The sequence below is a fragment of the Ochotona princeps genome, chromosome 9 (assembly GCF_030435755.1).
Source record: "Ochotona princeps isolate mOchPri1 chromosome 9, mOchPri1.hap1, whole genome shotgun sequence".
In the NCBI taxonomy this organism is placed as follows: Eukaryota; Metazoa; Chordata; class Mammalia; order Lagomorpha; family Ochotonidae; genus Ochotona; species Ochotona princeps.
Window position 1 is genome coordinate 55,578,493 of NC_080840.1, and position 15,231 is coordinate 55,593,723.

The 15,231-nt window shown below is 43.2% G+C and overlaps 1 protein-coding gene across 6 annotated transcripts in view; it reads right to left on the bottom strand.

The window, feature by feature from the left end:
* NCOA2 (nuclear receptor coactivator 2) overlaps nucleotides 1-15,231 on the bottom strand; it is a 279,142-nt gene that overhangs the window by 47,962 nt on the left and 215,949 nt on the right. For all 6 annotated transcript variants that reach the window (XM_004588032.3, XM_058668721.1, XM_036498445.2 and 3 more), the window contains 6 exons: nucleotides 14,533-14,710; nucleotides 12,071-12,259; nucleotides 10,591-10,692; nucleotides 9,935-10,078; nucleotides 6,512-6,659; nucleotides 3,651-4,920 (listed from right to left, as the gene is read on the bottom strand). In XM_004588032.3, the coding sequence (XP_004588089.2) occupies nucleotides 3,651-4,920; nucleotides 6,512-6,659; nucleotides 9,935-10,078; nucleotides 10,591-10,692; nucleotides 12,071-12,259; nucleotides 14,533-14,710 (2,031 nt within the window). The remainder of the gene's footprint in view (nucleotides 1-3,650; nucleotides 4,921-6,511; nucleotides 6,660-9,934; nucleotides 10,079-10,590; nucleotides 10,693-12,070; nucleotides 12,260-14,532; nucleotides 14,711-15,231) is intronic.

The following is a 15,231-nucleotide window of genomic DNA, read 5'->3' on the forward strand; positions in this document are numbered from 1 at the left end:
CAATAAAAATAAATAAATCTTTAAAAAAAGACTTAATTGTCATCAAAAGTTCTTCTAGTTCCTATCTATTTTGTTAGGCAGAATTCCTTTGCAAGACAAAAAGATTAATGCCTTTTTCTAAAAGAGTTTGCCAAGATACTGCGACATTTTGCTTAGGCATCTATTTGAATGCTCAAATTAGGCACATCAATTTGAGTAGTTTAAACTATTTCAGGCAGAAAATGAGTCAGAAACATTTTTATAAAAGTTCTACAAAATGAAAATTAGACTTGATTTCTGAAATTTTCACTTCTCAGGCTTTATGATTTTTCCATGTGTCAAATCAACTTGTCCTCTGAAGGAGCTATGAAGAGCCCATGCATTTTAATAACATCAGTGCTACAATAATAAATTACAAAAGATTTTTTCCATGAAGAGTGGAATTTCACTACATTTGGAGGCTCATTTTCAGCACACTTCAGTTAAAAACACGGTTTGCCTTTTTAACAGCATCAAATACCAGGAAGCAATTCTTTTACACTTTTTCCAAGCCCTCATCGTAAGTGCCAGGGTGGCATTAGAAGGAAGTTAAGAGTACCACTTGGTTAGGCATCAACCATGCTCCATTGTGCAAATAAGCACCTAAGAGAAGTCAGTAAACACCCTGGAAATTCTTCTGTCACTGCTTCCTGTTGGTGAGGAAATGTCGTAGAAACAAATCTTGTTTAAATACTCTACCCAGTTAAAAAAATGCTATTTTAGGTATTACAGTGCCATTGAAGTACTTCCTGTCCTTTAAGTTAGTAATAGGTTAAGAGCACTCTCGGTAAATGGCTCTTTCCTAGTCAAACTAACATGACAGTTAACTGTAATTCAGGCTCACTAAATGTTTTATCTCTCCAAATAAATAATTTATTGTATTTCCTTTAAATGAAAGTAAAGTCTTCTACAAACGTGTACAGGTTTAATAGCAAACAGAATTTATCCGTACTGAGGGAGAGTGAACAAGTACAGGGGGGGGAAGAATCCTTTTTTTTTCCCTAAAGTCTGTCAATCAGTCTAACTCTGATCTAAAATTAGGTAGCACACACTTCCTGTGGAGACTTTTCAACTTGTAATGTTTTCTAACGTTCAAGTTGCTCCGAAGCGGTTCTGGTGGAGTTTTAAACAGGAGTGGAGGGACGTGAGATCAGGGGCTGGATTTCATTAAGAAAGATATACTTAATGTATGTGTGTGTGTGTGTACACTGGTGTTTGATTTGCCGAGAATGACAGATCTGTGTTGATCACACTCTGAGCTTTATGTTTTCTATGCGAGACAATTTTGTTTAGAAAGTTTTCTCCTAAGTAACAATTAGAAACTGCAAAGGACTCAAGGATTTTTACTTTTTTTTTTTGTCTTTTTGAGTTTGCTCTCTTGTCTGTTTCTTGTCTGGAGTTAATGTGATCAAATATATAAATACAGAAATGCCAAAGCGGACCCCTTCCTGGCCTTCCGCATCCCTAGGGTCTCAGCCACGGCATAGAAAAATAAAGTCTGTTTCTGGAGGGATGGGCAGACCACATTGGAAACTGAGCTGAGGTAGCCCCCAGAGTCACCTTCTTGCCCTCTGGCAAGTGTCAAGAGACCTGAGTGACACTATCTGCGCCCGCCACTCTGAACTGTCTGTTCTAATCCAGGAGCCCGCCACAGATCACAATATTTACAGCCATTGGTATGCTGTTACACTTCATCTCATGCCCCCACCGTGATTTCACAGCACTGCAGAAGGGCTGCTCCACTGACCTGTGCACGAATGTCTACACTCAAGCGTGTTTATAAAATCTGACTGCTTGGGCCCAGCGCGGTAACCTAGTGACTAACATCCTTGCCTTGCATGCGCTGGGATCCCATGTGGGCAGCAGTTCATATACTGACTGCTCTACTTCCCTTCCAGCTCCCTGCTTGGGACCTGGGAAACCAGTCGAGGAGAGCACAAAGGCTTGGAATCCTGCAGCCGTGTAGCAGACACAGAAAAAGCTCCTGGCCACTTGGGGAATGAAGCAAGGGATGGAAGATCTTCCTTTTTGTCTCTCCTTCTGCCTGTAAATCTGCCTTTCCAATCAAAATAAGTAAACATTAAAAAAATCTGACTGCTCCCCATCAGTGATGGGAACAAGGCCTTGCAAACGCCTGTCATCTTGTGGAATGGCAGTAGGTGTCAGGACGGCAGAGGGAGCCAAGTGTGTAGAAGGCCGGGAGGAGCCAGGCGAGAGGGGCACGAACGGCCTGAGTGCCCCCAAAGCTGTGCTCTAACCCTGCCACCCCACCTGCACCCACTGTCTGCTGACTCAGCAAGGTGCAGGTGGCTCCCAGGGGTGGGAGGCAGACAGCAGCACACACAACATTCACTCGCAAAACTAACTTCAAGGACAAGTTTTTGAGGCACTGTAAGTAGGAAGGTCCTCACAGCCTTAAATCTTAAGTACAACTCAAATGAAGTGCTGGGGATCCGAGGAGAGTGGAGGGCTCAGCGCCGCGTCGGGGGTCAATAACCTCAGGCAGTGATGGGTGCCCAGGAAATGCTGGACGGCAAACCAGGAGGGCTAGAATAACGCCTCTCTTTTTTTTAAAGAAGGAAAAAATGCCAATGGCTTTTACTCGCCCCCAAGATGTCATCTTCTCCTCAGAGGATGGTCAATGACTTTGAGGGGGGAAGGCTGAGGTATACCGGTGGCTAAACAGGCTAGATTTTCAGTTAGGTACAGATAACAATGACAGATGTGTCTTGTGCAGGGTGGTGATTATGGAGTTAATGATAAAGCAGGAGGGGCCCGGCGGCCTAGCAGCTAAAGTCCTCGCCTTGAAAGCCCCGGGATCCCATATGGGCGCCGGTTCTGATCCCGGCAGCTCCACTTCCCATCCAGCTCCCTGCTTGTGGCCTGGGAAAGCAGTTGAGGACGGCCCAATGCATTGGGACCCTGCACCCGCGTGGGAGACCTGGAGGAGGTTCCAGGTTCCCTGCTTTGGATCGGCGCACATTGGCCCGTTGCGGCTCACTTGGGGAGTGAATCATCGGACGGAAGATCTTCCTCTCTGCCTCTCCTCCTCTCTGTATATCTGGCTGTAATAAAAATGAATAAATCTTTAAAAAAAAAATGATAAAGCAGGAGGGTACTTTGGGGTTTCTGGGAAAGGGAATCAAAATCTTATTAACTTAAAATGGATTCAAAAGCTAATGTTGGCATAACATTTTTTTGAAATCTACGCAACAGTATATTTGAGAATTGCAGAGTGTACAGCTGCTAAGTGCTGGGCATCACAAAAAATGGTCAGTATGTGAAGTACGTGCCTGTGCTGAGCACTTGCTTTAGCCATTTGGGTGTGCTCAGTGTCCTGTGGCTGTGCCTACCCTTGGTAGCACAGGGGAGGAGCAGAGGCAGAGATGAGAGCCTGCAAAGCACAACTTGCAGACCGTCAACCCATACAAGGGGAGGTCCCCAGGCCCACGTGCTCCGCAGTGCCTCTCTTTGCTAATGAAAGCTCAGTGAGCATTGCTTCACAGCCAGAATCACCGGGCAAAGGAGTTTTCTTTCTTTCCACCTCGCCACCGGAAGCCTACTGAATGTCCCTTGGAGGGAAGCTGGGGGCGATTGAGTCATGCAGCTGGGAGAAGACGTTAGGGGCTTACCTGATCACTGGGCTCAAAGCTCAGCTCCTCCTTCTCAGCTTTCATAGCTATTAGCTTTGTGTGACTGGTAGGATCTGTCTTACTGTCCAATCGCTCAAGTTTGGGGGTTATTTCCGGTAAACCGATATCTTTAGTATCATCCTTATCTAGCAAATAGCGAAGTAGTGCATTCTCTTTTTTCTTGGGGCTTACTGGCTCTTGTTTAATAGTCACTTCCGACCCGGGGGCCGTGCCGCTGGATTCCTGGCTCAGCTCTTTGCCTGTGGCTTCTGCCGTTAACTTGGCCAGGTCCACAGGGGAACTGCTGTCCTGCAAGAGTCTGTGCAAAATTTTATGCTTTTCTTTGAGCGAGGTCCCATGGGTTGATCCAGAACCAGGCAGACTTCCCGTGGAGTCCTTGTTTGTGTCCGACAAAGAGCTAGATAAGGGCGAAGGTTCCATCTGATCGGACTTGGTGGTCAGCAGCTGGAGGAGTTTGGTCTGCCCTTTGCCGTCATGGAGCCTACTCTGTCCGTCAGCACGGTCGCTGCTCACAGCCTGGGCCATGCCGGAATCGCTCGCGTCCTTTTGCTCTCCAGGGTGGCAGCTGCTCTCGGCCTGTCCAGTTGTACCTTCAGATGGCTCCCCATAAAGTCCAAAACAGTCTTTGGAGTCCAAGCTTCCCATCTTGCTGAGTGGGGGAGGATTCATATTAACTGGGGAGTTTTGCAAATTGCCCATTTTTAGGTCCGGCGAAGCCAGTGAGGACCCTAATGAGACCCCGTGCCCCTCGCTGAGGGCCTGAAGGGCGTTGAGGGAACTGTTGGTATAACTATGGCTATTTCCTGTGCTGCTGCAAACTCCCACGGGGGAATGCAAGCTTCCTGCAGGGGAAAACTGACTGGGTGGGATTCGCGGGCTGCCAGCCACTCCGGGGCTCATGCGATGCCTTGGTGAAAGCATGGAGGCGGGCTGTGCTGGGTTCATGCCAGGGCTGCTCTGAGAGGGACTGTTCATTTTAAGTGCATAGTTACTACCCTGAGGAGTGGTTGCTTGCATGCCTGACACATGGTTCATGCCCCCAGAACCACCAAATCTGCCCAGAGACATGCCCATTGGCTCCTTTGGGCCATTTATGGGGAAATTCATATTGCTACTGAGGGTCATGTCCTGACCTGGGTTCCCACTGCACATGGCCTGATGGGCAGGACTGCTAGAGCTAATTGGATTCAATGGCTTCCCCATCGCTTGTCCAGTAAGATCCGGATTCATTACACACACATTCTGCTCTCTGTATAACGAGGAAAGAAAGAAATGTAAGATAAAACGGAAAAAAAAAAAAAAAATCCCAGCAACTTGTTTTTAAAAAAGCAAAGTGACCTCTCTTCTTTACAAGAACAGATTACATTGAAAGAATGGACCACTCTAACAAAAGCATCTGTGCAATGATGGACAAGACTGAGCGTGCGATTTTCAGGCAGTTCCTTGAAGGTGGCTGCGGTTTGATAGAGGGTGCGTGAAGCCTGACACTGCAGTTAGCAGGTTGGTGGAGAGAGGGGCTCCAATGACACAGCCCCCCTGACTCACGGGTACCCGAGAGCTTGTGCTGCCACTCAGAAATGATTCAAACAATCATGGCTGTCAAATCACCCGCTACAGATGGCAACTCACAATAGCAGGTAACCCCACAACCTTGCCAGACCAGAGAGCTCTGGGCCCAATGTGGTAAGCAAACGTGCCCCTGTTAGAGAAACACAGCCAGTTCCAGGGCACCAGTCACTGAGAAAGGCTGGAATTAGATCATCTTACCAAACAGATTTCCATTCCCTGCCGTCCCCTGCTGCTAGTCAGAGGGAATTCTGGAGTGACCCCAGCTTGCAATCTGTTCTTTCACTTCTAGAAAACTCTGATCAACCTCCTCACTAGTGACTGAAAAGCAGGTTTTCTGAGCAGGATCATTTCCCTGGGCCCATAAGCCTTAATTTACAGCCTTAGCAATCACTGCAGAGTTACTAAATGAGCACACAAATCCAAACAAAACAGGTTTCACAAATTGTCAAACATCAGTGTTCAGTTACATGGGTGAAATTTGCCACATCTGTAATCACTTTCCAATTGTTTCAGCTGGAGGTTAGATTTATTAATAGTTGGCAAACAGACCTAACTTTTCATTCCTGAATGAGAAAGCAAATAATTGAGAAGTATGGTAAAATGAAACTCTTTCATCATAATGAATTTGTGTAACTTCTGATAGCAATTCCTAAAGTTTCCCAAACCATCCGTACGAACATTTGCTAAGTTGAAATTTAATCACTTTCTTAAACGTGTACTCTAAAACAGCACGGCTTATGACAGCAGCTTGAAATCATTCAGCTTTCTTTACTTTTTAAGGGGGACATTTATCACCCTTCAGCTCCAAGTTCATCAAGAAATCAATTCAGATCTGAGAACAAAAAAATCAAACATACTTTTCCTAAATGTCTACGTTGAAAACTTTTACAGTCCAGCACCATGGGGCAGAAATGGGACTGCTGGCCTCAGCATTTCTGCCAGGCGTGCCTCACCATGGGGCTGGTCTGTCCCCGTCATGAGCAGAGAGGACAATCCGGCAGCGTTCACAGTGTCCCCTCATGTTCTCCAAGTTGGTTTTTAAGGTCCACCAGAGGGAAGGCTACAACTCAAAGGATAGTTCTACTTTGCCTGTATGGTAGGTTGCCTTTTAGGTAACAGTTAATAACGCTGTAAAGCTTTATGCTTTATGTGAATGTCAATGAGGACAGGCAGTGCCTCACAAACCTGAACAGCTCTGCAGTGATTTGTTACTTTTGTCACATTGGCTCTGAACTTAGCAAGGGAAAACCAGCTCTTACAAGTGAGATTACCTGTGAAGCATATGTAACGAGATCACGAGCTGAGGTTCATTGGTGGTCTGAGAGCGGATGAGCTTGCTCTTCGTTTGCGCAGCCACAAGCGTGCCATCGGACAAGGAAAATCGATAGATCTGACTGAAGGCCAGTCCTTGTCGGAGCACTGCATGCATGTGAGGAAACAGAACGGGGCTTTAGCAAACAAGAAACCAGCAGCAGCTCAGGGTGGCACAAGACAGACTAGCAGACCCCACTCAGCCTCCTCTTCTAGCGAGCATTCCAGAGAGGGTTATGAAGGGCACTTGTGACATTGAAACATTATACCTTTTTTAAAAAGCACATTTACTTTTCACCTAAAACACCAATAAGCTCAATAAGCTTTTCCTATGAAAAAGAATTAAGTTTGGACCCTAAAAAGTGTTTTTACAAAACCTTCAAGAGCATGGCAAGGTAGGGCATAAAATATATTTTTACCAGTTCAAAACAAGCTTCTCAATGGTTTGGTTAAAATGTTAGAAAGCAATACAATGCATAACCATGGCATCTCTCAAGAATTTGCTTTTAAAATAATACAAATGTTGCAATGAAATTTATGCCATTAAATAGGACCTCTAGATATTCAGATTGAATCCATCTTCTCCTGCTACTTATCCTCAATTTTGTTCCTCTCTGTGTGAGACACATTGTTTCTGTGATTGGGACAACAACAGCCAGAAGAATCTTTTCAGAGAGGAAAAAAAAAAAAGGCTAAAGAAAACTGGAGGAATAAAAGTGCAAATAGTAAGTGACATATAACGGGCTTACTTTTACTTTTAGATAAAAGGTCACAAGCTTCCCATTTCCCAGACAATCACAAAAATGTAACACAAAACAAAAATAGCTCCAAATAATCTTGAAATTTATCATTTGACTTTTTAGTACTTCATATAAAAGAGAAGAGCTGCATTCAGAAAAAGCAGTGATGTAACATAGTTACCTCTGAAACCATTTTAACAAGACTACTCAGTTTTTACCACAGAACCCTCAGCACAAGTCTTGTGGGTTGCACAGCCGCCCTCAAGAGACCAAGCACCAAAAAGAATGACAAAGGGAGAGAGTGTGCATGCGCGAGAGCAACCACCATCCACCACACCACAGAACCGCCACGCAGGAGATACAGGCTGACAATGCGGATTCGGATTTCCTTAACAGTTCACTTTGAGCCGTCTGCTTGACTGCTTCCGAGGCTTCAGCCAGACAAACTACATTGCTGCTGCTTTCTGCCATTCTCGACAAGTACCTGTGTGTCCTGTATATGTTTGCACAATAAATATTTTTAAAAGGTGACATAATACGACCATTACAAGATTTGTATTTCGAATGGCTTAGGATCTGACACTGACTCTAATTCCTACAGATTTTCCACTTCTATTTGATCTGTTCCCAATATCCCTGCCAAAAAGCCCTGTGAGGGCCATGTATCTGAGTACATGCGGAAAGTCCCTTCAGTAGATTTCTACTCAATGCAAATGAGATTCCCTGGATATCAGAAGTTTGAGTGTCTCCATAAGGCTTCCTTTTAGTGGATCTTACACTTCTGTAAATCCTTTTGTAAGCAAGGGAGAAGCCACAGAACTAAATGTGTGGCATGCCCGTTTAAGACCCAGGACACAGAAGTTGGCTTACACTGATTCCTTAATTTTTGTTGCTATTTTTTCTTTTTATTCAGATCTAGTGAAATGGTAGGTCCTAGTATCTATATTTCCTTTCATGCTTTTTAACTTAAAAACGATAGAACACAAACTGTTGACTTATGTGCTTATTTAGAAAATAGAAGAATGAACAAGATGAAAAAATGAGAAAAAACTAAGGGAACTGGAGAGAGTTCATTTACCCCGATTTGCGTTTTTTCATGAAGTGATCTGAAAAGCACAATGTTTAAACATAAAGCACTACTGGTAAAATGCCAAGGTCACAGCTGCACACTAAATGGATGATGACAAACTGAAACTTCATCTTCAATAATTGGCCACAATTTTTTTTTTTTTTCTGGCAAACACAACAACTGTTAGGCTGAGTTGCAGCATGCACCGTACTGTCATGAGTCTATTCTGTACAATGTGGCCCACACTGACACTTCACGTCAAGCTCAGGCCTCCTGACCTACTGCACCTGCCAGGCGCAAAGAGAAGGAAGAAAGACTCCTTCTCTCCTTAGTGCTTCTTGAAGCAAGAGGGACTTTTCTCTATGGTCACCACTTTCACAGAAAATCAAAAGCCACTTGAGAAATTGTAATCCTGTGGTAGGAGTTTGAGGAACAGAGCACAGTGGCCACAAGCTGGGCTCAGTTAGATGTTCCACCCTGGCTCTGTGGGTGCAGGGTTACCAGGCCCACTGAGAATGACAGCACCACACACACTGACCAGGGCTGCCACTACTACTTCACAATGACTTCCACCTGTCCTGTTAATTAAGACTGTGACCTAAGACAAGTCACTTCACTTTTGTTGGTCCACTGGAACTATCTGGGAGACTTGCTGGCTTCAACCTAGAAGGAGGCCTTGGGATCCTACTGCTCCCTCTACAAGTGGGCAGTCTTTCCTGCAAATTTCATTTGCTCTTACTTCTACATTTCCCTTATGATCCAGGTGACCCTCCCCTTCCTCCTTCTCCCTTCCTTTGTCAAAGTTACAGAGAAAGAGGGAGGGACAGAGAAATGTAACCACTGGCTCATGTCCCAAGATGGTCTTACCAGCCAGGGTTTGGCCAGGCCGAAATCAGGATCTTCATTTGGGTCTCTCACATGGATGGAGGGACTCAAGCACTTGAGCTATTTTCTACTGCTTTTCCCAGGCCATCAGCAGAGAGTGGGATCAGGAGCTGGAATAGCTCGGACATGTGGTGCCCAAATAGATGCCAGGGTCAGAGGCAGCAACTTTACCCACTATGCTACAACATCTACCTCTCAGGTAATATTTCTTAGACATGAAAGAAAGAGAGAGAAAGAAAAAGAAAGAGAGAGAGAGAGAGTGAGAGAGAGAGAATCTCCCTTCTGCTGACCATCCTACAAATGCCCACAATGAAAGGATGGTCTGGGTTAAAGTCAGGAGTGGGAAAATTCGATCTGTCTCCCATGTGTGTGGAAGAAACCCAACTACTTGCGCTCATTAGCGAGTAAGTGGATCAGAAGCTGGAGATGGTGACTCTAAGTCAGGCTCTCTGACACGGACATGGATACCTTAACTGCTAGTCTACACATCCACTTTATTTTCCTGTCATACAACTAAAACACCTGGGATCAAAGAAAACAACCTCTGTCCTCCCCTCTTCTCTATGACATTATCACTCCACATTTGACTTCCTTCAACACATCTCTGTCCTGCAGGTTCTTGTTAGAACAACTCAGGTGCTCTAACAAGGTGCTCAATCCACCACAAAAAATGCTATTCAGATGCTGACCTTCATGATGATGCCTCTTGGCGTAGGAGATGGACTCCCCTTCGTGCTGTGCATGGAACTTCTGGATGCACCTCCTCACCAGGTCCTCCCAGCCTGGCTTCATGGCTGCTCTCATGGTGCTAGTGTCCAGAGAAGTGATCTTGCCTATTAAACAACAGCAGCCATTACACCTACATGTTGATATGATTTTCTATGGACATAATTGAATTTGAAATTCAAATACATTAATTCACAACCATCTCTTTTTGACCATGGAGCACAGGTTCCAGGATGCTCACCTCTCTTATATGAAACAGCACGTACTACCCGCACACAGCCTACGCATTCCTTCCTCTATGGTTTAAATTCTCTCTAGATTATTTATAATATCCAAAGCAAGGTATTTTGTTAACAGCTGTATTATTTAAGAAATGATAGGAAAAATCTGTGCATGTTTGATCCAGACACTACTTTTTGTTCCCAATACTTTCAACCCACAATTGGTTAAAGTTGTGTCAGCCACTGTATTTAGAACAGGCAGCATGGTAAGTGGGCTTGAAGGGAAGAAGGCAGCAGTCTCTCACACCAGCTCCCTGGCTCTGCAGTACTTCTGCCCTCATGAGTGATTTGACTCATCTAAACATACTCCGTAATAATGTTTTGGAAAGAAAATTTACCTTGGAGATCCTGGCGAGTTGTAAAACTTTCTGATGAGGGGAGAATTGGTCTTTCCTTCATGGGAACTCTTCTTGCCACGCAAATCAAACATGACTGCAAATCTTAAATCATACAAATTGATCTTCAGCATATTGAGCTTTCACTAGTGACTCGAACAAACCCAGACATAGTTTTATGACAGTACCACCTTGTAAATCAGGAGGGTGGAGAAAGGCAACACACTACGCACTTGGACTTCTTTCTTCAAGTGGGGAAAAAGAAGGCATATTGTGCAGGAGCAGGTGGGAGCATGGGATCAAGTGCCCGAGCCACACCGCACATGCCCTGGACAGTGAGCAGTGGGAGCCATCTCTGCACTGATGGAAAGAAAAGGCTTCTTTCCTAGGCAGTGGCTGAGGCAGACTACCACTGTAATTCACACAAAGCACAAAAATGATGACAAGTGAAACCTGATATTCTGTTTTGTCAAGGGCTTTCTTTTTTTAGTTTTAGATTCACGGTGACACACGAAAACCAGATATACCATGTACCAAGCTATGTATATTTCCTTACAGTGACACTATGCAATTTAAAACAAAGATTGAGCCTCTCCGCAGATTCAGGGAATGAATCCCATAGGACCCAGGAAATGGACAGTTGCACTATAGTTTAGATCTCGGCTATGGCTAGCTGCTCATACTGCTGAGGTGGACATTTACTCCTCATGCCACTCCAACATCCAGGGCAATGCTTTAGGAAAGAATTTGTTGAAATATATCTAGTAATAGCTGGTATAAAATTAAAATATCATGAATTTCACAAAATAAAAGATAAATTTTCTGGCACTTAATTACAGATGGATAAATTAGCAGCACTTACTGTATTGTACAAAACAGCATAAAATCATTTGATAATTACACTTAAGGCAAAAGTTTGATTTTGAAATGCTATTTATCATTCACAACAGTTCCAATATCTCCTTGACAATAAAATTTCAACCAAAAATATTTGAAATAAAAGTATTAACTAGCATTCAACCATGATTCCTGCACATTTATTAAAATCTTACTGCATTCCAATTCTGTTATTGGTGACTTCCTATGACAATAAACAGATGTTTAGAGAAGTGAAGGAAGTTGCCTAATGTCATAAGACTGTTGAATGAAGAAGGAATTGGCCTCTCAACCTCCACCTGTGTGTTCTACTTGAAGGCTGTGTAGTTTGGCTCAGATCTTCAGCGGAGACTAGAACTCCCAATAGGTTAGTTACTCTCGGAGTGGCATCAGTACAAAGTCATTGGTGACTTCTAAAAGTAAATTTAATAATGACAATGATGAGCATACCCTTAGTTTCCCAGCTGCAATACTGAGCCTTCCAGTGCTCAATGGTACAGGTGGTTAGTGCCTGCTGCAGCAGAGATTAAGACATGTCACTTCCAACACTGTAGAAAGTTCTGTTGGATGGTGCTGTTCATAACATACTGTAGAATTTTTGTCCTACCTTCTCCCTCTTCTTTGATGGACTTTGGTTGAGAGACAGCAAAACACTGCATAGTTTCATATTTCTGATGTGCTTCCTGGTTATCATGACCCTCCTCCTCTGAGTCAGGCAGAGGTTTCACCAGCATCCGGCAATTGAAAGTGTGACTGTTCCGCCGAGGGGGCTCACCAGACCAGGAACCCCCATTCACTGGGCAAGGCAAAAGGAATCACATATTATTAGGAAACTAATAGTAGATTCACTGTTGCTGAATTATTGAAATGATATAGAAAAAAAAGATTATTTTGCTTTGTACTTTTCTAGATACTCACAATCTAGAGGCAAAAAACATCAAAACAAACCAAAACAAAACAAAAACCACCTTGGGCTAATGTCTTAACAACTTGGAAAAATTATTTGTATTTTCAAAATGTCTTCTATGCTTTCCACTTTTCACCCTGACTGCTAGGCCAATGCTTGTCCCAAGTATATACTTTATAGTTTGGCTATTCCCAAATTATCACATTAGTCTTTTAAACCTGCTTCATGTACATTCCCTCAATAAGACTGAGAAATTCTTGAAGAGACAGTACTAATGTCATTATTTTGAAAGTGAAAAGCATTCAAACGCTAGGAGAACTGGCATCAGAACCAACCCTAATTCACATTTGGGTGTTCTTTGCTTTACCATCCCTGTGTTTTACCTAAAAATATTAGGACTAGCAGGACCATGAAATGGGATGAGTCATAAGAAAAGTAAACATATTCATTAGAGTCTCCAGCTAGAGAACTCCTAGAAGGACATGTGAATTTTATTGGATCCAGTGCTAAATGAGTGACAAAGGAAACAAATGCTAGAAAGAAAAAGTAAGTATCAAGTCAGTGCATTGCCAGAAATGACTTGAACATCACAGAAAGAAGCACAGCCATCTCTGTATGTCTTTTGCAGACATTTGGACAAACTGCCATTTTACCATCAACATTTTAAAAAGCATTTAAACCATTACAATGGAGACAACAGTGCAAGAAAGAAGAAAGACATCTTATTAAGTTGGGTGTAAGCTAAAAGTTTATAAAAAGGTACAATATAAGATAAGGCAATGATGCCAGTGAATTAATAGGCAATAGGCCCTTTGAGGAAGTCATAAAATTACTGAAGAGACCTGAAGATACTAGCTAGCTACTGGAGATAAGAAATCCCATTTTCTTATTCATTTACTAGATAATATAATAAATGAATGCCACACAGGTATTGCAGTCACTTTGAACAAAGAAAGTACTTGAAAAGGACCTTTTCCTGTTTATATCAACAATCTGAAGAAAAGGAGGTGAAACACTTGCTAACTCAGCAGTTGATCTTACTCCATTAAAATACGTATTTCTTGTATGTGAATATGTTCTCAGCAATACCAGAATAAGTGAGAATATTTAAAAAGAGCCATTTTGGGGGCCACCACTGTGGCACAGCTGGTTAAGCTGCTGGCTGTGACGCTGGTATTGCATATGAGAACTGGTTCATGCCCTGGTTGTTCCGCTTAGAATTCATCTGCCTGCTAATATGCCCAAGAAATCAACAGATGGTCTGTGTACTCGGGCCCTGTCACTCACGTGGAAGATGGGATGCAGTTCCAGATTTTTGGCTGTCACCTGACCCACCCCTGCCATGCTGTCTGCGGAATGATAAACAGATGGAAGAGCACTCACTCTCTCTCTAAATCTCTCTGGTTCTTGCCTTTCAAATAAAGCAAATAAATCTTTAAAAACAAACAAACAAACAAAGCAAAGCAAGCCACTTTACTGTAAGTGGCAATGGCAATAGTCTGGAGTGCCACCTAGGTGGGCTGCTGCTAGCCCTACATCATGGTCACTTCAGATAGCAAATTCAGATGAGGAAGTAAGGAAACGGCAGGTAGGGCTGTGGACTAGGGAGGCAGTGTCTCATCATGACCCAGCAGGCCAACACAGGGTCTGTGATGTTAAAGATGACTGATGACGTTTAAATATCTCTACGTGCCTCTTGTTCCTTGCCATTTTTTACAATATTATATACATATACATACTGATCTTCCATATGTAGCACTGAGTGGAGGCTTAAACTTCTCATGGCCTGTTATTTTTCAGAGGGTCATGGAGAAATGGACAGAAGTGAATGGCTGGCATTGGACAGAGAGGCAATTTGACACCTTAGCACAAAACCAACAGAGCAAGTTTCAGGAAGTAAGCTTCCACAGGTACTTGCTCTCTGAATCATTTCTTAAAGTTCAAACACTGGATCAAATCACTTATTCTTTCAAGGGCAGTATCTGAGGATGTCGTTTTTCCCATGGCTTCTAAGCTTGAATACAGAACACAACCAGCTCTAAGAAACCACCAATTTCTCTTCATCCCAACGGACATAATTTAATCTATTTTGTCCCCTCCTACCAAGAGGCTATTTGTGAGGGGTCAGAGTGGAAAGGGAGTCCCACTGGAGAGTCATTTACCTATAGACTTTGGCAGCAGGTTTCTGACAAACTCTGTGTGGTCCCCAACATGCAGGATGCTATATACACTTTTGTTCATCAGCTCTTCTTGGTTATACCTTAGATACTGTGTTACATTCTCTGACACAAACACCACGTTGCCTTCCAGGTTCACTACAAAGAAGAACCCATCAAGGGCCTAGGGAAAAGACAGAGAGAGCATTAGAAGGAATGCATCAACAGTAAAAAATCATTTGCAACAGATAAGGAGGGAAGGCTCTCTGGAGGGAAATGTGGCATTTATGAATGGACAGGAAAGGGATCACACTTCTTCCCCTCCCAGTTTTCAGAAACAATGAACACCTTTTCCCTTGGACAAACAGTAATTATTCCCTCTTAGGAAGAGGGAGATAGCTCCAATCAGCATTTCTTGTCCAAAGTAAATGAGGAATACAAAGTCTGTTAATTTATCAAGAGACAATGATTGCCAAGTGGCAAATGTACAGTGATTAACTTGGATTTTCAAATGAATTCGATAAACTCTACAGGGCCAAGAACAACTTTTATGAAACTAATTCAAATCATGACAATTTTGTTGTAGTTCTTCATGTTACACAATGGAAGAAGGGAGTCACTGACAATTTGTCCTTGGATGGGGAGAAAAAACCCCAAGTTTTACCACCTTTACAGCCATCACGGTTTACATGAAAAGGATCACAG